We start from the raw sequence: 25939 nt of genomic DNA, 5'->3' as shown, positions 1-25939 counted from the left end.
TGCTAATAATGTCTTATGTCACCAGTTTCCTTTATCTTTTTTTTACTGTAACAATGTGTGAGAAATAAAGTATTTCAGAGCAGCAAAAGAAAAGAGGAAGGGTGAGGGAAGAGATACATTTAGCTGAGAGCGTTGCTGAGAGAGAAGAAGTGTCACAACCACCTGTTACGGAAACACCCTCATTTAAACAGCGCACAGGAAGTGTTGCACATAGGGTTTTAAGTGTCAAGCAGCACCATCTTTAGCCTTGAGAAGATTGATGTGGAAGATGAGAGACCAGCGTCATATGTTCCTGCTCACCTACATGGTGGCGCTTGGTAAGAAAATCATATTTCCTACATTTATCGGACAGAATTTCTCCACGAGATAGAGGGGGTTGAGGCTCTTTGTGAGTTTTGGAAAATTGTGTATTTGAGTATTTGAGGCTAGAAACTAATAGATTTTTTTTTGTCATTTTATAAAAAAAAATCTATTTTATGTAAAGTTGCAAAACCTTATAAATGGACTCTTTCAACTTGTATATTTGGTGCTGAGCAGATATCGTTGAGAAAATGGGTTTTGAGGGCTTTTAGAAAATAGCTGCCTGATGCTATTCGTGGAAATGACTCGTATGAGAACCTGTGAGAGAGAACAAACAGCAGAGCTGGGCTGTGGATGCTCTGTGAGTTCGTTTACGACACCTTTCTATTTATAGATCTAAAAAAAATGCAAAAGATGATTAGTACAGCTTCAAGTCAACATAAATAGACAAGCAAAAACAGTATTTGACAATACATACATAATAAAATGACAAATAAAGTTAACAAAGAATGGAAGGTTCTGGTGAATCCAGATTTCCTTGAACATTTGCAATTTTCATATCCTCCCAAATCAATACTGCTTGAGAACAGTGCATTTAAGGTTTAATTGTACATCGAGGTCAACAATTGGAAAATTTTTGAAGAAAGTTTTTTTTCATGCTGTGAACGTTATTTTTCACATAAGTAAATCTACACTGCATGTGTGAAAAGTCAAGAAGATTATATGATGCCAGTGTCAGTCCAGCTGAACATCAGTTTGAAAATGAAGAGGAACTGTCACCATTTCAGTTTCCGTGGGTTTGGACAAGGAAGAAGATATAGAAATGCAATTTTTTTTTCTGCTGCATTAATTCTGATCCTTTATATACTTTTATTGTGAGACCGGCTGTGATATTAGAGAGCAACACTGTATTATAGTATACTATGTATATCAAACTATCCAGGTAAGTATGTCAGTATGTGTTCGTGTTCTAGGAAATAAATATTAATATGTGTAAGAGCATGAAGTTGGATGGATATGAAACCAGTTGCCTCAGATCCACTTGGGTATCATTTTACTTTCTATAAACTTTTTCTTTGATAAAAATTGAATATGATCATTTGTGCAGAATCCTTTGTTAAATCTGAAAAAATGATTGTGTAGAAACACTGTAGACCTAAAGTAGATCAATGTTTTCTTAACATGTGTAGTGTTTAGGCTTAACAAAGTTTAAATACAATATTTAAACTGTTGATTATTATTACTACTACGGAATTAGATTAAAGCTTGCAAGAAAAAAAAGATTTTTTTTTTAATTGCAGCCACCCCTCTTTCTTTGGCTTTCAACATTGATGCAAAAAATCCCGATGTCTATGCTGGTGAAAAGAAAGATTTCTTTGGATACAAAGTGCTTCAGTTCACGTCTGGCACAGACAAAGGGTAAGTTTGCATGTTCAACCTGGAGGTTCAGTTGATTATTACTGTTGCTGATATCGCTGTAATCCTTATGACTCTAGATGCGGAAGATAAATGAGGTTTCCTTCTACTGCAGAGGTGTAATGAACTGTCAGACGTTATTGTTGATCACTTTGACGGATGCATCCAGATTTAGCTGTTCATCACAAAAGGATGACTTCACATCCTGCTTCACACAGAGAGCCTTTTCTTTGTGTTGAAATGGTGCTGCTCCTGCCACCGTGATTACTTCAGTGGTTCAGACGACTGTTTTCATGGTTGTTCACCTCGTTCTCAGGATAATCGTCACTGCGCCGCTGCAGCTCAATGGATCTGGAGGAGTATGCAGACCTTACAAAAACCAAAGCAACCAGTGTTTCAATGCTGAAGGTATACAAATACAGTGTTGAATACAGTCAATGTTACACAATTAACCACACACAAAGTACACTTCTCAACAATACAGAAATGTGAGGCCTAAAATAGAGACTTGATAATGTAGCTGAAATGCTTTGCATTATTCTAGTACTAATTAAATACTGTTTCAGACATTACTGTGAAAAACGAAACGTTACCAGTGAAGCTCCTCGGCCTGTCGATCGCCGCAGACTCCACAAGCTCCCAGTTCATTGTAAGAAAATCACAGAGGCCAATAATTAGATAAAACCATTACAAATCAATGTGATGAATCTAATTCCCTTTACCTCTTATGTTTGACTTAGGTTTGCAGCCCAAGTGTAGCCCATGAATGTAATGACAACTCCTATCTGAACAGTGTGTGTTACAACATGACATATAGTCTTCAGACAACCTCCAATTTCACTCCTGCTTTCCAAGGTAAGAGATGATGAAAGACTGGAAATGTCTCCATTGCTCACATCTTGTTCTTCATGTTTTTGTCCAAACAAAATGTCTTTATTCTGCATATTACTTTTCAGAATGTACCAAAAAGACAGTGGACCTTGTCTTTCTTGTTGATGGATCAGGCAGTATGACCGGAACTGAGTTCAACAAAAATAAAGATTTCATAGTGGATATAATGAAGAGCCTTAAGAACACATCAATCAAGGTCACTGCTCCACTGCAACATAAAGATGTTCATGACTTTTATTTGTTGAATTATATACAAATGGTGTTATGTTAAATTGTATTGTGTTGTCTGTTTCATGCATTTTTCCAGTTCTCAGCAGTTCAGTTCTCCTCAAACCACAGGACAGTATTTGACTTCAACGACTATCAAGATGGTAGCGCTCTTGAAAAACTTAGGAAAGAACCCCACATGGAGGATCTGACCAACACACATGGAGCCCTCGAATTTGTGTTGTGAGTTCAGTGATTTTAAACATACAGTTTCAAACTCTCAATCTGGGATGTTCAAGGAATCATGTTGACATTACTGATCCTGAGCTGGTCCAGTGCCACATTGAGATAATGAGCATGTTATTTAAGTTATAATTGCCGATTTATTCATTTTTATAGATGGAGTTTTGTTTATTCCAAGCATTTAAAAAACAACTTTACTATTTGTTTGTTTCAGGAAAAATATCTTGGAAAACCCAACTGCAGGTGCCTCTCCTGATGCAATTAAAGTTCTGGTAATAATCACAGATGGTGATCCCAGTGACAGAAACGATGGGACTATTGAAAAATATGATGAGAAACAGATCATTCGCTTTGTCATTGGGGTAAGATAATATGATATGTTTTATTACTCTCTTATCTGTATTACTAGTTTTATATACTGTATATCTATATATATAGTGTGAACTCGGGTAATATAGGATATTTCTCAAATTTTGACTTCTGCTACTTATTCTCAAAGAAAGAATGGAGCATGGAGATCTCATAGAGGTGACTTCTAGTGTTTTTTGTGCCAAAAAAGAAAATCCTGCCTGAATTTGATAGTCTGCCACAGGTTCCTTGTTAACCTGGGATATTTGTATTAGGCATTAAAAAAAGCCTGCAGTTATAATATACTGGATTTCATGTTCGCTATTACAGAGGTCTGTTAAGCATCCATCTTCAGACCCAAGTTCACAACTTGTAAAACCAAAAGCTCTGCAGTTCTGCTTGATATGAAGCATTGCAGCAACAAAACCAACATTGTGCTTTAACTCTAAAGACGAACTCCTGAAAAGGAAGTGATTCTGTGAATGGTACTGCTATGAATGTTTGCCTCAGGTCATCAAAATAATCTGGTGGGGGTTTTGACTGCTGTTTTTGATTTTCAGAGGAATTAGACTCTAAGACTTAGAAGAAGACATGTTGAATCTGATAAACAGACTGAGGGCACACTGTCCCGCCCCTTCTGACTGCTACAGAGAGCTGGTCACCTGTTTATCCCATTTGTATTTATATTTAACGCATTGCATGTCAAAATTCTGGTTCACAGGATATGCATTCAACATACAGACAGACATTCAGCTCATGGAACTCGTACTGAGATGCAAATTTGCACTTCTCAGAAAAGAACTGAAATGTTTTACCAGCAACGCTAAAGTCTTTTCTCTTTAAATGGTAGTGTAACAATCACGTTAGAGCTCAGCCTTTCAGCCTGTGCTGTGACTCTTTACGACCTCAGACTAAGATGTGGGTCATGATATCAAACTGCATTCTGATTTCAGGTCAAGGACGCTAAGTTAGAAAGATTCACAGACATTGCTTCAAAACCAGCAGACCAATATGCCTTTAAAATCGAGGACTACAACGGACTGAAAGGAATACTGGAAAAGTTTCAAAAAAGGATTTTTAAAATGGAAGGTGATATTGGATATTTTATTTTCCTCTCTATGAAACACTGTTATAACAAAAACCATAGCATATACACACCAATACTAGTGAACTAGTTTTGTTCCATATTTAGGTTCCAGTGTGGCTCGAGGAGGAGACTTGACGGAGGAAATGGCTCAGAGTGGATTCAGTGCTGTCGTCTATAACGTGAGTAAAGTGAAAAAAGAAAAAAATCTGAGCACATTCTAAATCCCAGTGGATTCTATTCACAGGGGCAGACAAACAGTAGAGTTAAATCCATCCTGAACAAAGCAGTTGTCTTGTTGAGGGACCACTGTTTACAATCTTCCATTGTTTTTTCTGGATGAAACAACAATTCTCTAGTGCCTCAGTGGACCAACCAGTTTGACAGCAGTAGTTCAGACTGAGCAGTCGACACAGCACCCACTGGTAGCTCCACTTTTCTCTGTGCTCTGACTAGACCTGCATTTCTCTGTTGACAGAATACATTGATCCTGGGTTCAGTGGGCTCAAAGAGCTGGGGGGGCTCTCTCAGAGAGATCCATGAAGGAAAAGAAACACAAATTGAAGATCCACCAATGAAGAAGGACTCCTACATGGGTAAAGTCATATACAAATCATTACCATATCACCTGCCCCTTTATTAAAATAGTTTATTTTGGCAGGAGATATGCAAAGGTAAATGGCGATGTAACTGACAGTTAAAATAGCTTTGTATTGTAAAGCACTGAACTTCTTAAAAATGAACATTTCGTGTGAGTGACATTTTGTGTTGTAAGTGACGGTCACTGTTGCAGGATACTCCATCTCTGTTGGCAAGAGGGACAATGCTTCTCTATACTTTGCGGGTGCACCAAGATTTGAGCACACAGGACAGGTCGTACTTTTCAGACGTGATGCTGGTAATTGGGCCGCAGCCCAAACACTAAATGGTACCCAGGTAGGTACACTGTCTTGAAAAGGTCGTTTATAATATAAGTTATCGAAACATAATAACATAAAAACGTTTTGCTTAACGTGGTAATTCTGCTTAATCTGCCAGTGCAAGTTAACGAATGTCCTTTTGTTAAGCAGCCCTTAGAGGCTGTATCAATCTTCTTTTGGTCATTTTTCATTAAAGTAGCTGTTCAATGACGAACAAGAATGTGTACAAGGTGCAGGTTTACTTTCACCCCTGAGACAGCATTGCTATAACCCCTCACATATGCATCTACTGTGAAGAGACATCAGCTTTTACTTTGCAAAGTCACTCAAAAAGCTTCATGTAACAGGTGACCAGGCACTTTTAGTAGTGTTTTTCGTTGAAGCAATCAAGGACATCAGCTAAATCATCATGCAGCAAAGTTGCACTATTTTTGAGGTTTTGGAGAGGAAACCAGAAAACTCCGTGGCACTGGCCACTCTTCTTTTTTCTTTTTTTAAGTAAAAGTGTGAGAAAATTACAGAGCTCTTGGAAGCACAATACATATTTAACCTTACTCTACTCAAATATATGTAGGTTTTTCAAAAATGTTTTAGCAAGTGCATGTTTAGACACTCTGCATTTGTATGCCCCACATTTTCAGATTGGCTCCTACTTTGGAGCAGAGCTGTGCTCAGTAGATATCGACTCAGATGGTAACACTGACTTCCTGTTGGTGGGAGCTCCCCTGTTCTATCAGCCCTATGAGAAGAAAGAAGGCCGGATCTATGTCTACATTCTGTCTGAGAAGGTGGGGGCAGCGATAAAGCTTCTGATTTGTTTCCTTCACTTTTTTAATTGATGCATTTGTTTTCATAATGAATTGACTTCTACAGATGCAACTGGAAACTGTACTAAATGTGACAGCATCCATGGGCAGATTTGGCACCACCATTTCCAGCCTTGCGGATCTTAACGGAGACGAACTCCGAGACGTTGCTGTTGGAGCCCCCCTTGAGGATGATAACAGAGGGGCTGTGTACATCTACCTTGGTGACAGACGCAATGGCATACACAGCACTTTCAGCCAGGTGAGCTCATCACTGACATGCTGTGGGTAGATTCATCAACCACACATCAACCAGTGGTGCATCAAGGAAACCCAGTGAATACAGCTCTTCCTAATATCCTGTCATCTCCATACTGTCTGTCAAAATCTTTGATAGATATGTATTTATTCCCCATTACACAGTATAAAACTTTCTTTTGAATCAAACAAAAACTCACATCTTCTAAAGGACAGGATTTATTTAAGGACGATATTATCATCGGAACATTTTTCAGTTGTTTCAGCTATAACTTCCAAAACTTTTGTGTTTAGTTTAGTTAAGTTAATTTCAAATGTTTTAAAAAGATAGAATAAAATACATTTATAGGAAAAATCACAAAATAATTAATTAACAACAAATGAAGTAGAAAAAATACGTTATAATTCAGTCCTATCTATGGAAGCCGCCATGTTTCTTGTAGTAGCCATGTCCAGACAAACTAAACACCCTTTGAGTTTTTATGACAAGTGAAGGTTAACATAGGTTCTCTATCATGTTTGGAAGGGGAGGGGGAGGTGAGGGGTATTCAGCACATGACACTTCACCACTAGATTTCTCCCTGATATCCAACATCATTTATGATCCTTATGGCTCCTTTTTGGTAGTGAGCATAGTGGCTGCAGTGTGGTTTCGTAGATGTTGCCCCATCTATCGAGCATCATCTGTTTCCACCACCTCTCTAATGGGTAACTTACATTTTTTGCACACTTTCAATTTTCCAATCTTTTATTCCAGAGAATCATGGGACAGGATTTTGGACTTGAGATGAGATTCTTCGGACAGGCCATTGATGGGGGCATTGACCTCGGAGAAGACGGACTTCCAGATATTTTGATTGGATCACAGGGCATGGCTGTTGTCTTGAGGTATGGATACTGTGCACGTTAAAGGTTCAGTGTGTTAGATTTAGGTGAAAGGATCTATTGGCAGAAAGTGAATATAATATAATCATGGTGATGTTTTCATGAGTGTGGTTCATCTAAGTTGTACGAATCATTGTTTTATTTACCTTAGAATGGGCCCCCTATATTTAAATGTTTTGCCATGTTTTTTTACAGTAGCCCAGACTGGACCAACTTAACACTGTTGAGTTATTATGACAACTGAAGGTTAACAGAGGTTCTTTGTCATGTTTATAATGGGAGAGTGGGGTGAGTGGTATTCAGCTGCAATATGCAACTTCATCACTAGATGTCACTAAATACTACACACTGAACCTTACCGAGTATGGCCAAGTCTGAATCAGAATCAGATAAAAAGGGTTTCTGAGTGAACACCTAACCTGAAAACCTACTTAGCACTGTAAGTAACCTATAACATATGAATTAAATGTTATGAATGAAGAAATTAGAATATCAAATCTGTTCACAGACAAATACACAATACATCTAGAAAATGTTTCATAAGCTGATTTCCAAATATAGGTCCGTTGTTGTTGCAGTTGCAATATTTTCACAATAATGAAAAAAAACACCAGCAGGGATGAACCATCTGCATGCCGAAGTGTCCTTGGGCAAGATGCTGAACCCCGAATGAGCCCTCATAGAATAATAAAGTGCTGCGAATAGATGCACTGTATGAATGTGTGTGTGAATGTAAAACTGTGCTGTAAAGCGCTTTGACTGGTCATCAAGACTAGAAAAATTCTATATAAATACAAAACCATTTACATCTAGAAAATGTTTCATAAGCTGATATAGCTGAAAATATAGTTCTGTTTTTTTTGCAGTTGCAATATTTTTACAAAAAACTAAAAACAACACCGGCAGGGTTTTCATCCAGGCAGGTGTAAATCAGGTCTGAAGGCACTAATATCAATCGTCTCCTATACGACCTACCAAAATATGATTCAACTCTATGCACTAGTGTACCATCGTCCTTTAGAAATAAGCATCTTGTAATGGAAATGTACTTAATAACCTCTTAGTTTATCCTTACAACAGCCATTTCCATCTAGGGCACACCTCAACATAAACTGTATGGTGCACCCACTTTCTAGCATGTGAGCCCATTGTCTTTTCATGTATTGCAGAAGTTGATCCTGAGTTCATCTGAAATCTAGTGACCTTTGCTTTAGTCTGTGGTTGGACTGTGTTCGTCCTTTTTTTGAAGAACACTTAACCATACATGATACTATTTCCTCTCTAACACATTTAGGATGCACTGTTACAGACTATATGTTCCAATCACAGACAATACATTCACACACACCACCCACCTGGGTATTTTGGGTCAGGAGGTAACCTTCATCTCACTTTCAACCTCCAACTTGCCTGTGTGATCCTTTCTGCAGACAGCTTTTACAAATAAACTTACAAAGACAACTCGTCTCAGAACCTCGTTTGTTGACCAATTTTCCACCACGGTCTAATAATACATTTTGTATTTCTTAAAATTAATTTAATAAATTTGTATCTTTACTCAATATCTCTCAGGTCCCGTCCTGTCTTCAACGTCACCGCACATCTCTCTTTTCTTCCTAAGGAAATAAGCACTGAGAAGATTAACTGTGTGGACAAAACAGATGGTGATTTACCCATGGGGACCTTACAAGTCTGCTTTGAAATGGTAGAAAGCACAAAGAGCAAAGCCGGTAAGTACCGGAGCCAATGAACAGATTTATTAAGAGCTGCCAATAGTGCACACCCTATCAATGAGGTACTTTAATCTTGCTGTGTGTCCTTATAGACGTGATGAGCTCAGGACTGAACATCTCATACATACTTAATGTGGATCCAGTGAGACAAACCTACCGAGGTTTCTTTGGAAATGACAAGAAAGCCAGGAGTCTAACTTCCTCCTGCGATCTGACGGCTAATGAAACTTGCTTCAAGCTCCCTGTCAACATGCCTGTATGGAGACCAATTCATTCACACTCATACTCTACACATATGTTTTAGATCACCTATCACTTGTGTATAAATTTCATCCATGTCGCTACACCTTAGCTAGTAAATTAGTAAATTGCTTCCATAACCAACACCAGTGGTTGTGAAATTGGGATCAGAGGATCCTGGGGGGTTGATGGAAATTCGCTCATAAAATTATCATGATATATGGATATTCTGTGTTGACAACAATCTTAATACACGTTGAACGTCTTTCTAAGAAATGTTTTTAGTCGTTCTCACAAAACTTGTAGAAATATGAAAAGCAGGCTGTGTCCAATTATTCCAAGGAACATGTGTGAGGGATCCTCTCAATATTTTCTATGGGAGACCTTGGCCAGAAAAAAATTGAGGACCTCTGCTTTGAGCACATGACCTCTGCTTCGCTTAAGGTTCTTAACACTTTGTCTCAGGTAACAAAAATGTGCCTCTGAGGATATTCAAATATTCACCGACCCACCTCTCCATGGAGCAATACCTTTTTTTGTCACATCATGATACATTTAACTGATAAAACTGGACTCTCAAGTCACATACTAGTAACACTAGCCATCAAAATCGTGTACATATATTTGATCTTTTGTCATGTTCATGCTGAAATCAATTTCTAAAATGAAAAATCTCTGCTTTGTGAATATGTCTTCAACAATATGCAGATGACTTCTTTTCCTTTCTAATAGAAATGTCTGAAAGACACTTTTTCACCCATCATCATCAAATTCAACTTTTCCCAAGTCGACAGTGAGAGTGCGAGTGCCGTCCTGAACGTGGACAGCAGAAGGTCGGCTACTGTTGAGGTATTTGCACTGCAGATGGCTGCAGGCCGTCACACAGAGCTGTATCCTTGTATTCTTGTCTCCTTACAGACTAAGATGAAATGGATGTCCCACAAAATCCTCCTGATTTTAAACATATTTTCAAATTGCAATTTTCAAAAAAACGTAGTGGAAATGCTGAAATATAATGGGAAAACCATTATGAATGACTGTGTTGGAAAACATTTCTATCAATAAAACCAAAATGTGAATTGGACTTTTTGAATAAATCATGATGTATATAGATCAAGTGACTTAAAACTTCACACAAGCTTCTGCTAAGGAGAAAGGAACATCAACATATCTGTGTGGAGCGATATGAAAACTTTATAGTTTCTCATTTCGACATTAAATAAACCTAAATGCTATACATAAAGTTTTCTAACCCTTTTTTTGTACTGTTCATGTTTAACTCAAATTGTTTCACTTGCATGTTTTGTTATCATTTAAGTAAAACATGTAGTGCAACTATCTGCTTTAGCCCTGTTTTTTTTAAATAAGCAGCAATCTCTTTTTTCTACAGGTTCCCTTTGAAAAGCAATGTGCAAAAAACGACAACTGTGTTGCTGAACTGGAGGTGGATTTCAACTTCATGTACGTTTGACATGTGATCAAACACAGGGCAGCAACTGTAATATTGGCATCGTGTGACCATTAAGAAGTACTCTGTGTCTCCTAGGACCCCGGCCTTATTGGTTGCAGAAGATAGTTACTTCAACGTGACTGTAAAACTGTCTAATTATGGTGATGACTCATACAACACCAGCCTCACAATGCATTATCCTCCTGGCCTCTCCTTCTCCAGGATGACTATTACAGAGGTGATGTAAACATATCATTTTTTTTATTCTTAATTACATATGAGGGATATTCTCCATCTTTTCCTATGTTCTATCATGTCCCAACACCGATCTGCACTCAGTGACCACTTTACTGCCAACCACACAGGTCAAAAGTAATAAAGAAAATTCCAGTTTCATTTTATGAAAAACATTAATGCTGAGACATTTGGCCCCAAATGAATGATACAAATTAAGCCTAACCCTAACGTTTATTAAATTTATATTTGTCAAAACTACAACAACGCCTGTCACAAAACAGAAACAGAACTGAAATTGTCTAGAGGATTTGAATACCACACAGGATGTGTGGGTCGTGAGGGGGAAAACGCTTCAATCAGAGCACGCAGCACTGACAATAAACGCAAAAAGTTCAAACTCAACTAGATTTCTAAATAACAGTCAAAGTCGAGCAAGTATCACGGCATTGTATTTAAATGTAAAGCTCATCCTGCTTTGTTCATGTTTTTCCTTTAAACAGGCGACTAGACCAACGCTCCACAGCTGTCATGATCTTGAAGGGGTGCTTGACAAAACTGTGTGCGGCATCAGCCTTCCTGTGTATCGCAGCGGATCTGCTGTGAGTCAAACTGCACCCACTTCACAGAAGACAGAAGTGAACTACTATAAATGATGAACTCAAACTACTTTGACCTTTGAAGACGTTTGGTGACTTCTCTCTTTTTTTCTGTGAAGGCAACGTTTATAACTTCTTTCTACATCCTAACCGGGTACGAGTGGAACGACACAATCCTGATGACCGTTACTGGAAGAAGGTAGAGGCCTTCTCATGCAATCCAACACACACAACAGAGCTAAACATTTTAATGAAAATATCATTTACTATCATACAAATTATATTTGTGAAGCCCAAATTCACAAATCCCAATTTCCCTCTTAGAGCTTAAAAAGGTGGGACATTCTCTGCCCTTCACCCTCAGCAAGAGTGAAAACATTTTTTTACAGAGGAAAATATTTAGAAACCTCAGAGAGAGACACATGTGAGGAATCCCTCTACAAGGACAGACAGAAGTGCAAAAGACGCCTCATGTACCAGAGAACAATAGATAGATAGTTGACAGATAGATGTACTTTATTGTATTGCAACAGCATGTCAAGGGTATTTAAAAAAAAAGCTAACAAAAAAGAAACATAACTGAGAACTCCTACAAGTGACTCATAGTTTTACCCCACTGACTTTCTGTACAACAAACCCTTTTCTACTTTTAGAGATTTTGCAGATGACTAGTATGCCTGACTACTTAACTACCAGTTCTCACAATAACTGCTTTGTTGCTTCCTTAGTGATAACGCAAACATCACCGAGAACAATACCCTGACCAAAAGCATCCCAGTGCAATTTGAAATTAAAATGGGACTAACAGTGTAAGTATGGCTGTCTAAATAGATAACATTTTGTAATGGTAGCTCTTATATGCCCCAAGAATGTTATTTGATTGATTTGATAAATGTATTATTACATATTATATCCCACAGCACGCTGTAAACATCTTGTGGTCTTTTCAGGAAAGAAGGCAGCACCACATATCTGAACTTTACAGCAGAAGAGGCTGCACCTAAAAAAATTGAGATCATATACAAGGTAAAAAACTTCTAAAAATCTTTCTTTCAATGTTCTCAACAAACATTCGACCAATGAGAAGCTGTTAAAACCCAACCCCCCACCCCTAACTTCTGTCTGGTAACAATACTACACATACCATAGTTATAGTTGGGAGGGGTGGCTTGTTACCGAGCAACAAATTACTATTATTAAAAAAAACATCTAGCATGAGAATAGTAGCATACTCAATCAACCAATCATCGGCCAGACAGTGTCTTGTATGTTTAACGTGCAAACCCAACAACCAACCATTCGCAGGTCTTCAGTTTAACACTTGACACAACAGCCTAAGTTTTTCAGATGAGTAGATTTATCTTCAAATCACTGAGCAGCTTGACAAATGATAAGTTACAATAAGTTAGGTTTACTGACAGGTGTGTAATATTTAAGACGTGATATCTATCAACCTTTCTGACAGGCGTTACATGTCGATATGATTTTCTAATCTTGATGACCTGTCAAAGCTCTTTACAGTACATATTTGACATTCACACACATTCATATGGTGCATATACTGTATGTGCTGCACTTTCTCTATCATACATAATCACAAGCTAGCTTAGCAGCCATCAGAGGCGATTTGGTGTTCAGTATCTTTCCCAAGGACACACAGAATGTGGGAGACTGGGATCGAACTGCCGACTTTCTGGTTAGTGGACAATCCGCCTCATGATTCAGTTCAAGTTTATTGTATTTAAATAGTGGCAAATCAAAACATACATGATCTCGGCACTTTACTTAGTAAGGTCTCATCAAATTATGGAGAAACGCAACAGTTCCCATGACGAGCAAACACTTACCACATCGTACACTGCCATGCTGAATGTGGCAGCAAACAGTTGCCCACTTACTAACTCAACTTTCACTAGCTAGATGCTGGATTTGCAGATTGGCAGTGGGCTGGTTGAATACATCATGAAAGTATAACCTAACATGTGTTTCTTTATGTAGGTTTGTATGAACTAAAAAATACACAAAATGCTAATCACTGGGCTTTAGGAGCTTGTAGCTATGTTTGTTTACAACAACCGGTTGAGCAGTTCCCTCAAAGACATGCCAGTAGCATCAATCTTGTCATCTGACTAGACAGGAATATGAATGAGCGTATTTCCCAAAAATGTTGAACTAATCTTTTTATATGAACCAACTCTCTCTCACCATTCACAGATTGATAATCCAGGTTTTAAGGCTTTTCCTGTCAACGTGTCTCTGTTCTTCCCAACGCAACTGGAACATAACTTTGAAATGAAGGATTATCAAGTGTCTGTCCAGCAGGTAATTTTTTCACTAACACAACACTTCTAACTGATAATGCTGCTGTGCATGAAATTCCAAACTCTTAATACCCGCATTTACTTTCTCTCTTTTAAGAACAAAACTCAATGCAGAATCCCTGATCTCAAAACTGATGTAAGTGAAACATACAGTGTCGAAATATTCTAAATGAACATGTAATGAACCTACAAGTCTCAAATGAACCGCTGCTGTGTTACAGCACTGCTCGCCAGGAGAACCTTGGAAAATCATTGCATGTGACACCTTCATCCTGGACAAGGAGTCATCTACTGAGTTCACATTTTCAGGAGAAGCACATTTTCGGGATCTCAAAAAGCATGCCGAGGTATGAAGCGACAACACACACACTGACAGAATACATATCACAGTAAACCATTGATAGTGGTGAATATAAATCTAATTAATGTGCACATTGCAGAATATTGCCTTTCTGAAACGATACACCAGAGACAGCGGGGAGGTGAAATTCAAAAGCTCCATAGGTGTTGAATTTGACGGGCGACAATACGTGCTGGTTTCTCGTAAACAAGAGGTTTGCTGATGTTCCACCACAGTATTATCCGTTCAAAGATGCTGATTTAAATTCCACGATACCTAATTTATCATGTTCATTCAAAACAGAGAAACGATGGATTCATGGAGACGTCTCATAAAACTTGCTCATGGAAAGACAACGATCCAACCATGAAATGGGTAAATTCAGTCTGTTCACAAACAGCTCAAACTATGATGTTTTTTTTATCCACAGACTTTAAGCTCAGGTTTCACTACAAAACCTTTTTCTGCCAACAGAGTGAAGTTCGGGTTGAGTTCACAATTCTCCCCAATCGACTGCTGATCATCTTTACTGGAGTTGGATTGGGTTTGTTGTTTCTCATCATAACCACAATCATCATGTGGAAGGTGAGAGATCATTTCTTAATCCACTTGTTCCCCATGCACCACATGAAATATAAGTTACAGTCTTCAACCTTCATATTCAGAGCTGATGCTTGAATGTGAGTAACTATATTCAGGAGATTTAAACGATGGTTTTGATCTAATCATTTTTTTTCTTGCTTCCAACACAAGCTTGGTTGCTTCAAGAGGAAGACGTTTTATGAAGAAGAGGAGTCAGATGCTGTTCTTCAGGCTGACAGTTCCAATGAGTTTGCCTTTGACCCCATAGTAGTCAGCCAATTAGAGACTGAGGGCAAATCTGACAAACCATCAGAGGAGAAATCGCTGCTTGTTGATGAGGTGGCCAAAGGCGGCATCGCAGCAGCTGATGAAGAGGAGGGACTAGAGTATAAAAAGTAATTTACATGCATGAGCGTGGGCTGACAAATGCCTGAACTCTGAAGGGTGCAGCAGGCACATCATTATTAGTGAGCAAAATTACTAAAGGGACAGCTTGTAATTTTTGCAAATAGTCTTATTTGCTTCCAAGCTGAGAGTAAAAGAAGATACCACTCCAAATATGAAGCTGGAGCCACAAGATGGAGAGATTTGATTTGCATATAGATAAGACACAAAGGGAAGTGGTAGCTTGGCTCTGTTCAATGTAGCAACATCTAATAAACCAAGTGCATTTTTTATCCATACAGTCCAAATATTACAAATTTGCCTCAAGGGTCTTTACAGATGTTCAACAAAATGACACCTTCTGTCCTTAGAGACTCAAACTGAATAAATAAAAAAGAAGAAATGAAGGAAACCCGAAGAAGAGGAACTGAGGAGGGGTCACTCCTACAGGACAGACTGACATGCAGTAGATGTCATGTGAACAGAGTAGATCTACGTTGCAGTCTTACAGTATGGACGAACAGCATGGTCAAAATATAGATTGTAAATATACAGGGAGAATATGATGCGAGAGGATGTTGACACATCCATAAAGTGGGACCTGGGCCACACGACCTGGAGTGGGGACAGACAATCCAAAAACAGGAGGGCAAGCACATCCTGAACACATAACCTCCAGCTCCCAGCTATTCCAGCTCACTTCGCTCAGTCGCCACGGTGATACCTACATATGGGACCTTGGTCACGTGGTAAGCGGTGCTCCTAAAGAGCGGATCCCCACAGAGAAGACAACCAACATCACATCAACTTTGAGGAGCTCTATGACGCTGAACAGGAAACTGATCAAACACCAGAAGCATCAGATATCAGACTGTTGACAGAAAACCCTCCATACATGACAGACCTGTTATCACATTACTGACGTCCCATCCCTGCAGTAGGTCGCATGATGGCAACTGTGCAAAAGAAACGCTTTTTTTGAGTTTTTTGGTCAAATCATTAAATGTTTTTGGAGCATTGTTATTCCATGAAATACCATGGTTGTGTTATATCAGGCACAACAAAGTTAAGTGAAAACTTAACAAGTTTAATTTCCAGGTAGCCTGGTCACATGATCCCTGTGTCCGGCCTAGGGTGCCATCTCTACTAATGTTTATTTACACTGTAAAATACTGTAACATTAATACTAGTCAGCCTTTACCTATTGGTGATCTTTGTCACAGGTTTTATCTCCTTGTTTATGCAATGTTGTGCCATAATTTTGTTATGTTTTTATGCTTTTTCCGTAAAAAAATTAAAGTGAGAGAAAAAGAATGGGTGAGTGTGTAAGTTTAGCATTCAACAGATGTCACTGTATGTTGTGTGGTTTTTTGTTAGTTAAATACTTCCAAACTCCTGGTGGACTAGCAAGCAACCATTTCAAAAAGATTATTCTGTCCAGAAAAATAGCTTTTCCCGACAAGTGTGCACTTCTTTAAAAGCATTAAATCATATGATGTAATACTAAGAATAGTACCTTCTATGCTGAGAAATCTTTTTGAAGAGAATTTATTTCAGGTATAGCCAGTTTGAAGCCTGGAATAAAAAGTTCACATTAAAAGAAAACCCTTCAATTTTCACCAACAAAATAATATGTATCTCGTTTCTCCTTTGATTCAGAACGTCATTGTGTAAAAACTGCAAAGCACTTACAAATTTGTTAAGTTTTATTAAGGGTCCATCAGGTGTGGTTCACTTAACACTATGTCTAGGAGGCATAAGATAATTGCAAACCAGTATTATTGAAAATAGCAGCAACATCTGAGCCGCGCCCATTTCCAAATACTCCAGAATACGTACATTTTCGCCAATTTCTAATTTACTGCAAACTTTAGAAACTTTTTGAGGTTGTTGAAGCCCTCATAAAGCCAATTCACTACGGTGAGGTGGTGGACTAGTGGCAGAAACTTGGACTATGGGCAGAAAAGGTCTCTGGTTTGTCTCTGGTTCAACTCCACGGAGAAAAAACAAAAAGACGAACCTGGATTGATCTGTCCAAAAATCCAAGAGGATTCTCCCTGCCTGCTCTAGTGCCCCTGAGCAAGGCACCTTGCTCCCCGGGAACCGTACGTGGTCGCTCACTGTTCTGTGTGTCCTGCACCAGATGGGTCAAAAGCAGAGGTTAAATTTCCCTACAATTGCATGAGTGTGCCTGTGCATGTCTGTGTTTGGTATAAATAAATGTATCTTAATCTTAATCTCAAAATAATCCTATAACCCAATAGGGCCTCCCAACGGAGGAGCTCGGGCATAATACACAAAGTGCAGCTCATCCCCTGCAGGAGGCGCACAAACTGTCTTTTAAAACGAGGCACTACCTGACGCTGACCATGATTATTTTAATTAGCATACATCATACCTTATCATATCATATCTTACATATATGCAGAGCATAAAACGTTTGTGGTAGAGCATTGATGGTGTAATTTACATACTTTACAACAATGAGAAAAAATTTAATGTTAAATTGATTTGGTTTAATAAACCAGCATCTTTCCTGTCTAAATATGAGTTTTTTAACATCGGAATCTTTAAATCTAATTGAATTAATCAAGTCTTTAGTATATTATCTTCTAATATTTTACCTACACTGAACAAAAATAAGTAAATGTACCTGATAAACTGGCCATTAATACGAACGTAGCAGCAATATTGTTTGGATACACTGATATGATTCAATCAAAACCATTGACAAACACATGTATGATAAGTAAACATTTTGATCTTCACACTAAAACATCCAAATAAAATGTTAACACATACAGGTTATAGAGATCAGAAGCCTGGGCTTTGACTCAGATAATAACTACATTCAGTTTCACTGTTTCAACATTGGTGCTAAGATAATAAAAGATTTAGATTTTCAACAATGTTAGGGAGATAAAACAAAAGTAAGTCCAATGTTAATGCCCGAGGTTGAAAACAGTGGTGTCTAAAGTCTTAAAAAGGTCTTTGAGTGGTGTGACCGACAAATTCCCATTTCCCCACTTTCCTTCCTCTGAATTGTTCTTCAGTCTCGGTCGGACGTGATGCTGCGTCAGTTGCGTCACAGGTCTGAATGGCGAGTTGTGTGTCTCAGAGTTTCTGACCTGAGGCTCCGTCCTAGCTGGAGCACTGAAGGTGGACCTGGCTGTTGCCTCCACAGAGAAGAGAGAGGTCTGAGAAGAGGGCTGATGCTCTGTGGAGTGGGCAACACTCTTCTCAGTGGACTGTTGCTGGGAATACGGAGTCTGAGGAGCACATTACACACAGAGGCACAAAGTCATCAGCTGCCACACCCAACATACACTTTTGAGTAAACAGTGGCTCATTAGAAGAATTTAGCCCATCCCCCAACCTTAATGACCTGGAGGTGTACCCTGAGGTATCACGTTTACGTGGCAAAAGAAAATGAGATAGTGTTCACAAGAATGGGACTGACAAACAGAAATTCCCCCAAAAATAATGCAGACATAATGATGGCGCAGACACAAGATTGTGCATATTTCTACTTTCAACAAATTTAATGAAAAACCCCAAATCAACAATCTTAATATCAACAATTTATTAAGGTATAAGCCTGATACATCTTCTAACTTTGTACCATAAAGCCCCTACAAGACATTAATGAGTCCAACTCACACCACAGTTTGATTTAAAAACTACAGTGTACCACCTTAAATGATCTGTTTGCACTTACAATGGAGATCAAGACTTGTCAAATGATGGCATTGAGTAATACAGGTAAAAAAAAAAGTGAAACTAATAAAGAACTAAAAATTTTCAAGCATCATCTACTGTCTGATAGTTGATAAGGCACATCTCTGTACCACTGACAGGGATAGAAGCTGCCTTGTTCTTCTCACAGTAAAATGTCTGATACCTTTTTCTTTCGTCTCTTTTTTTTCCTCTTCTGTTGTTGCTGAACAAAGACATCCCCCATGCTGCTCTGATCCTTCTGTACACTTTCTGAAAAGCAATAAAAATAACAAGACTTCTGTTCAGTTCTACAAGGATGATAGCACATTGTATATGGATTTAAATATAAATTACTTTCACTGGGATTCATATACAGCACACACCTGAAGGTAGACTGATGTGAGCACTGTGCCGTTTCTCTCCACCCTCTTCAAATGGACTCAGACACAGAAAGAGAGTCTTCAGAACTGAATTAGAAGTGGCTCCAACTGCAGATCCATGAACAGAGAGTTAACAACACACTTCAGCAGCACACATCTAGTTCCCAGCTCAATACAAAAGCTGCTCTCAGACATGCGCTGAACTGCAGATAATCTCCTGACATGTTCCGGAGAGGGTGTATGTGTGAATGCAAATGTCCGAGTGAGAGGGTCCTGCAGAGTTTCTCCTGCCAGCATCTTAGGAGGAGCTAACAAGCTTGTGTGAGAGGTCATTCAGGAGATCCTCCACAGGATTAACTGCCAGAGAGTTGATGACGCTTCTAACACGCAACAAACGCAAAATAAATGGGTCTGGGTTGTGGATGATCCTGCTCTGTCGCCACAAGGAGTCCGACTGGAAGAGATCTCACGACTGGCGGGATTCACCTGCTGCTTTGTAGGTTGACTCACAGCCTCAGACAAATCATTTTCATTTTTCAAAGTAGGGGAGGACTTAGGAGATGCTGGTCTGTGAGAAGTTTTGACCAGACCTGGAAGAGGCGTCTCTAACTTGGAAGCTCTTTGATTAGAGTCTGATGAATGAGTGACTTTATCAGACAACTGGTTTGACTCTTGTGTACAGGAGGCCGTCCATGAATAATCTTGCCGGGTCCCCTTGCATGGCAGAGGAGCAGCACTGAGAGGGGCAGAGAAGAGGCCGAGGAAGGACCTGGCAAAGACCTGGTCAGGTTCAGCCACAGTTTTAACATGATAATCTTCACTCCTGGAATCTGCAGACAGCAGAGCAGAGCAAGACGATTGAAGAGAAGCGGAGGTTGTCCCAAAATCTGGAGTGAGTCAGTGATGGGGCTTGCAAACAGGCTACAGAATGTCTTACTACGTCCAAATGAAGAATCGCCACAATGTTCCATGTTGCTGCTGCACTCTGCTGTGGCCTCAGAGGAATTAGGTTGCTGTGTGCCAGGTTCCAGGATGAGTTGTAGTTGTTTCGAGGGCTCATGGGTCTCAGTGGGTTGTTTTGCTTGAAGATGACGAACGTTAGAGTTTCCAGCATTATTTTTCTCGGCGGAGCTGGTGACAATTTCTCACACCTCAGCCACAGACTGTTGGCCCTCCTCCCCTCTGGGAGGCGCTGCAGTGTCCTCCGTTCCCGGACCAGCAGGTTCAGGAACAGCTTATTCCTGCGGCTGTAACTCTGCTGAATCACCGTGGTGCAGAGTTCATATGTATTTTAGGGTTAGATGAATGTGCCCCATGTTTTTTTTTTGTCACAAAGAGAGAGAAGCGCTTTTCGTGGCATTCCTACATAAATTTATGAGACCAGCCTGCAGTGTTTGAGCTCAGCAGAGGATCAGTGCGCTGTTGGCGGCCAGTTTTTGGAGTATAGACTGTGCAGTAGGAGGGGAAGATATGTGGCCAACGATAAAACTTGCTTCAGATTTAAAAGTCCTGACAACATCAGCAGAGTAGGGAGCTTTGCTTTGGTCTGCAGAGCCTGAAAGATTCTGTGGACCAGAGAGAGATGCATAGTCTTGAAACTAGGGAATGGTTTGAATAGCTGAGGTCTGAGCACCGCTTCGAATGAATAACAAACTGGCTCCTGCTGATTAAGCTGAGTGGACAGGGGGCTGTGAGGACGGCCACTATCTGATGCTTCTGGTGGGACAGCTGTCTCCTGGTTTTCATGCTGTTCTTCAGTCTTACATAACAACGCTTCCTTCTCGGTCTTTGGTTCTCCACTGTTGTAAAATATAGGCCTAAAAATAAAAGCATCAGGTGACAGTTAAACACAAACGTCACAACTTGTATGGATGATTCATTATTAAATGAAATAAGATACAAGAATGACTTTAATGTTTCCATGACACGTGTGAGTTTGAATCTGCATACCTGAGTGGTTGTGTTAGTACATCAGGGGTTTTCTTTGACTCTGTAATTTCAGTCTCGTCTGTGTTAGCTGGTTGTCCTGACGACTTCTGCTCTTCTATTTTTGAAAGTTCATAGAGGTCCTTGTCAATCAATCAAATTTCAATCAAATTTTATTTGTATAGCCCATATTCACAAATTACAATTCATCTCATAGGGCTTTAACAGGGTGTGGCATCCTCTGTCCTTAACCCTCAGCAAGAGTAAGGAAAAACTACTAAAAACCCTTTTAACAGGGTAAAAATATGTAGAAACCTCAGAGAGAGCCACATGTGAGGGATCCCTCTCCCAGGACGGACAGAAGTGCAATAGATGCCACGTGCAGGAAAACATCATCAATAATCAAAGTCTCTAGCAGCATTTGATGAGGGTAGACATCCCGAAGGACAACCCCAACATGACATGCCAAGCAGTCCCGCTGCAAGCACAGTCCATGGTCAGCAACCATCCAGACCACGATCCACCATCCAGACCAGACGCCACTCCAGTCCTCAGTCACCGTCCACCGCCGCCCACCAGGACCCATCACAAGCCACCACCGCGGTCCTGGTCCACCGCCCGTGCCCAATGCCAACGCGACACAGGGTCCGCCACCAGCACCACGATCAGCCCAGAATCCGCCACAATGGATCCACCACCGCGACCCCCGGTGTACGATCCACAAACCGCAATCCATGGTGCGGCCACAGAGGCCCTGGATCTGCGGGTGATAAAGCAAAGGGATTCCGGGGAAGGGGGATAGGGATGGAGAAGAGGAAGGAGAAGCTGGAAAGAGAAGCTCCGTGTGTCATGTGTCATAAAATAGAACAAGTAACGTTCTGGCGCACTAATTAGCTCTAACTATAAGCTTTATCAAAAAGGAAGGTTTTGAGTCTACTCTTAAATGAAAAGATGGTATCTGCCTCCCGAACTGAAAGTGGTAGATTATTCCACAGCCGAGGGGCTTGATGGCTAAAAGCTCTGGCTCCTACTCTTTTTTTAGAGAATTTAGGGACGACAAGTAGGCTTGAATTCTGGGAGCGGAGTGCTCTAGCGGGTTTATAAGGTACTAACAGCTCTTTAAGGTAAAAAGGCGCCATATTATTAAGGGCCTTGAAGGTGAGGAGGAGAATTTTAAATTCTATTCTAGATTTAACTGGAAGCCAGTGTAGCGACGCTAATACTGGAGAAATGTGCTCTCTTCTCTCTGTTCTCGTCAGGACACGTGCTGCGGCATTTTGGACAAGCTGTAGAGTCTTTAACGACTTACTGCTGGAGCCAGATAATAATGAATTACAATAGTCCAGTCTCGATGTAACAAAGGTGTGGACTAGTTTTTCTGCATCTTTTTGGGAAAGGACATGTCTAATTTTGGAAATATTACGTAAGTGGAAAAAAGCGGTCCTAGAAATTTGTTTTAAGTGAGAATTAAAGGATAAATCAGGATCAAAGATCACTCCCAAGTTCCTGACGGTTTCATTGGAAGCAGGGGCAATGTCGTCTAGCGCAGCTATATCATTAGATAATGCATCTCTAAGGTGTTTGGGGCCAAGTATTATAACCTCTGTTTTGTCTGAGTTTAATAAGAGAAAATTGCGGGTCATCCAGGTTTTTATGTCCTTGAGACATGTTCGAAGTTTAGTTAATTGATTACTTTGTTCAGGTTTTATTGACAAATATAACTGGGTGTCATCCGCATAGCAGTGGAAATTTACAGAGTGTGTCCTGATAATGTTTCCTAGTGGAAGCATATATAATGAGAATAAAATTGGGCCAAGCACAGAGCCCTGTGGAACACCCTGGTTAACTTTGGTGCGCACAGATGACTCATCATTAATTTGCACAAATTGGGAGCGATCAGAAAAATACGATTTAAACCAGTTAAGGCCGGTTCCATTAATGTTAATTAACTGTTTGAGTCTTTGTAATAAAATTTGATGGTCAATTGTGTCGAATGCTGCACTGAGATCTAACAGAACGAGGACAGACACAAGTCCCTGATCTGAGGCTATTAAAAGGTCATTAGTGACTTTTGCCAAGGCTGTCTCTGTACTGTGATTGGCTCTAAACCCCGATTGAAAGTCTTCATATATATTATTTTCCCGGAGAAACTCACACAGCTGATTGGCAACAACTTTTTCTAAGATTTTAGAGACGAAGGGGAGATTAGATATTGGTCTGTAATTGGCTAAAACCTCTGGGTCTAGGGTGGGTTTTTTGAGTAGGGGTTTGATGACAGCTATTTTAAAAGACTGTGGTACATAACCTGATGATAATGACAGATTGATGATGTTAAGTAACGAACTATCAATTAGGGGCAGAATTTCTTTAAGTAATTTGGTAGGAATGGGATCTAAGATACAGGTTGTTGGTTTAGAACCTGAGATTAATTTGGTAAACTGATCACGGGTGATCAGAGAGAAGCTGTCTAAGTAATGGGTAGGATTCTCAGCCGTTTCTGAGATCTCTGTTGTTGGGAGGGTATTAGTGCCAATTGAGGGCAGGAGATGGTTGATTTTATTTCTAATAGTTTGAATTTTATCATTAAAAAAGGTCATAAAGATATTGCTATTTAGGGATCGAGGAATACTGGGTTCGGTGGAGGTGTGACTCTCTGTCAGCCTGGCTACAGTGCTGAAGAGAAACCTGGGGTTGTTTTTATTCTCTTCTATTAGTTTTGAATAGTAGGCGGCTCTTGCTTTGTGGAGAGCCTTTTTATATTCTTTAACACTATTCTTCCAGTCTATTAGATTTTCAACATGGTTGCTGGAGCGCCACTTCCTTTCTAGTTTTCTTGATAATTGTTTTAACTCATTTGTCTGGGAATTATACCACGGAGCTAATTTACTATGTTTGACATTTTTCTTTTTTAGAGGCGCTATTGAGTCTAATGTTAATCGTAATGAGTCTGCAGAGCTATCGACGAGGTGGTCGATCTCAATGGAGCTCAGGGTTTTAAAGAATTTTTTATTTATATCTACTGCTAATACGGGTTTAAATGTAATTGGGATTATTTCCTTAAATTTAGCTACAGCACTATCAGGTAGACATCTAGAAAATGAATTTTTTATTAGTGGCATATATTCAGTTATTGAAAAATCAAAGGTTATTATATTATGGTCTGATAGAACTGGATTGCGCGGAAGTACTGTTAAATTTTCAATTCCGACACCGTACGATAATACAAGGTCAAGTGTGTGGTTACCACAATGAGTAGGTTTGTGCACACACTGACTGAAACCAATAGAGTCTAGTATTGAAATAAATGCTACGCTAAGGCAATCTTTATTATTATCAACATGAATATTAAAGTCACCAACAATAATAATTTTATCGGACTTTAGGACTAAGTTTGATAAAAACTCAGGGAATTCCTTTAAAAATTCAGTATAAGCCCTGGGAGCACGGTAAACTACGGCAAATATGATTGGCTGTTGGTGGTTCCTGGATTGGCGTGGAAGACTAAGAATTTGTCTTGTTTTAATACCTGCAGTGAGAAGTAAATGCAAACATTTACACACGCTGTACATGTACAGCATATAAAATACTCAAGAGAAATATTTACATACACAGTACATACACAGAAATTGCAATCTACCCCATGAGAACACTTTCCTTTTCTATGAAAGAACTTGCAGGGAAAGAACTGTTCTGTTTAGTAAAGGAAATATCACATGTTCAACAGTCTCCAGTTTCTAATAGTTACCAGCAGGAATCAAGAACAGAATGATAGAGTATCAAGAACCATTCATCTGATCAGCTTCACGTTTGCCATGTGCATTGTTAAAGGCCCAAGGAAATGCTTTGTCTAATTTGCTGCCATTTCAAATCTGAGCATTTTCTAAATTAAGTGGCTTTGAATAAAGAACAACCAGCGATATGCAGCAGTGGCACCAGCGTAAGAGATGTTTTGGATCAGGAAAACGGCAAAGATAACACATTCTCCAGTTCGGGGGGGGGGGGGGGGGTCCAAATACTGAGTCGAAAAGTTTGAATAAACAGGAGTCCTGCAGCAGGTGTAGAATACTGTAGTTACAGTTTTAGAAAGAAAGCTGCAACCAGCATCACCACAGGCCAAAAAAACAGCCTAATCCAAACAGACAGGTTTGGATTTGTGGACAGTGGACACTACACAAGTTATACTAATTATTGCAGTTAAACCAAAGGATTTTGTGCATGTAGGGGCAGCACTACGTTGGCCCTGAGAGCTCAAGGCACTGCAACTTAAGAAAACACATACAAGTGGACAAAACACAAGCAAAGAAAAATAAAATCTTCATCAATTTCACAACAAACTGCAACATATTACAGAAACGGGCTGCAAAAACCGAAAATGACAACTGAAGTGTAAGACTGTACTGGACAGTGCTGTGCATATTTTGATTTTTATGAATAACGTGAACGTAAAGTTCGTTTTTTAAATCATCATCGAAACAGGACATCATGAAATACCAGGAGAGGGCGAGTGTGTTTGTGTCTGTATGTGTGTGTGTTTGTGTTGGCTCCCAAATAGTGCACACCCACACTGGACCTGGGTCTCCGCCGTCGCCCACTAACAGGATACATCTGCAGTAATAAAGGGCCTTCTTATATTTCAGAGCAGCATAACAAAAGCGAAAGTGTGAGAGAGAAGATA

General features: G+C 39.6%; 1 protein-coding gene across 1 annotated transcript; it reads left to right on the top strand.

Moving 5' to 3' along the window:
* Positions 1 to 157: 157 nt before the first annotated feature.
* LOC128436527 (integrin alpha-M) lies at positions 158 to 16555 on the top strand. Its single transcript, XM_053418269.1, has 31 exons — positions 158 to 317; positions 1602 to 1719; positions 2033 to 2124; positions 2283 to 2365; positions 2457 to 2571; positions 2673 to 2803; positions 2915 to 3057; positions 3272 to 3419; positions 4359 to 4494; positions 4598 to 4671; positions 4968 to 5085; positions 5283 to 5425; positions 6051 to 6197; positions 6283 to 6477; positions 7231 to 7361; positions 8931 to 9088; positions 9184 to 9347; positions 10064 to 10180; positions 10722 to 10792; positions 10878 to 11019; positions 11519 to 11617; positions 11734 to 11813; positions 12343 to 12423; positions 12565 to 12640; positions 13829 to 13936; positions 14033 to 14071; positions 14157 to 14282; positions 14376 to 14489; positions 14579 to 14650; positions 14750 to 14860; positions 15029 to 16555. The coding sequence occupies exons 1-31, from the start codon at positions 260 to 262 to the stop codon at positions 15254 to 15256; spliced, it is 3618 nt and encodes a 1205-aa protein (XP_053274244.1). The 5' UTR covers positions 158 to 259; the 3' UTR covers positions 15257 to 16555.
* Positions 16556 to 25939: the final 9384 nt, after the last annotated feature.

Source organism: Pleuronectes platessa, chromosome 3, assembly GCF_947347685.1.
Source record: "Pleuronectes platessa chromosome 3, fPlePla1.1, whole genome shotgun sequence".
Classification (NCBI taxonomy): Eukaryota; Metazoa; Chordata; class Actinopteri; order Pleuronectiformes; family Pleuronectidae; genus Pleuronectes; species Pleuronectes platessa.
This window is presented reverse-complemented; position numbering and strand designations above follow the sequence as displayed.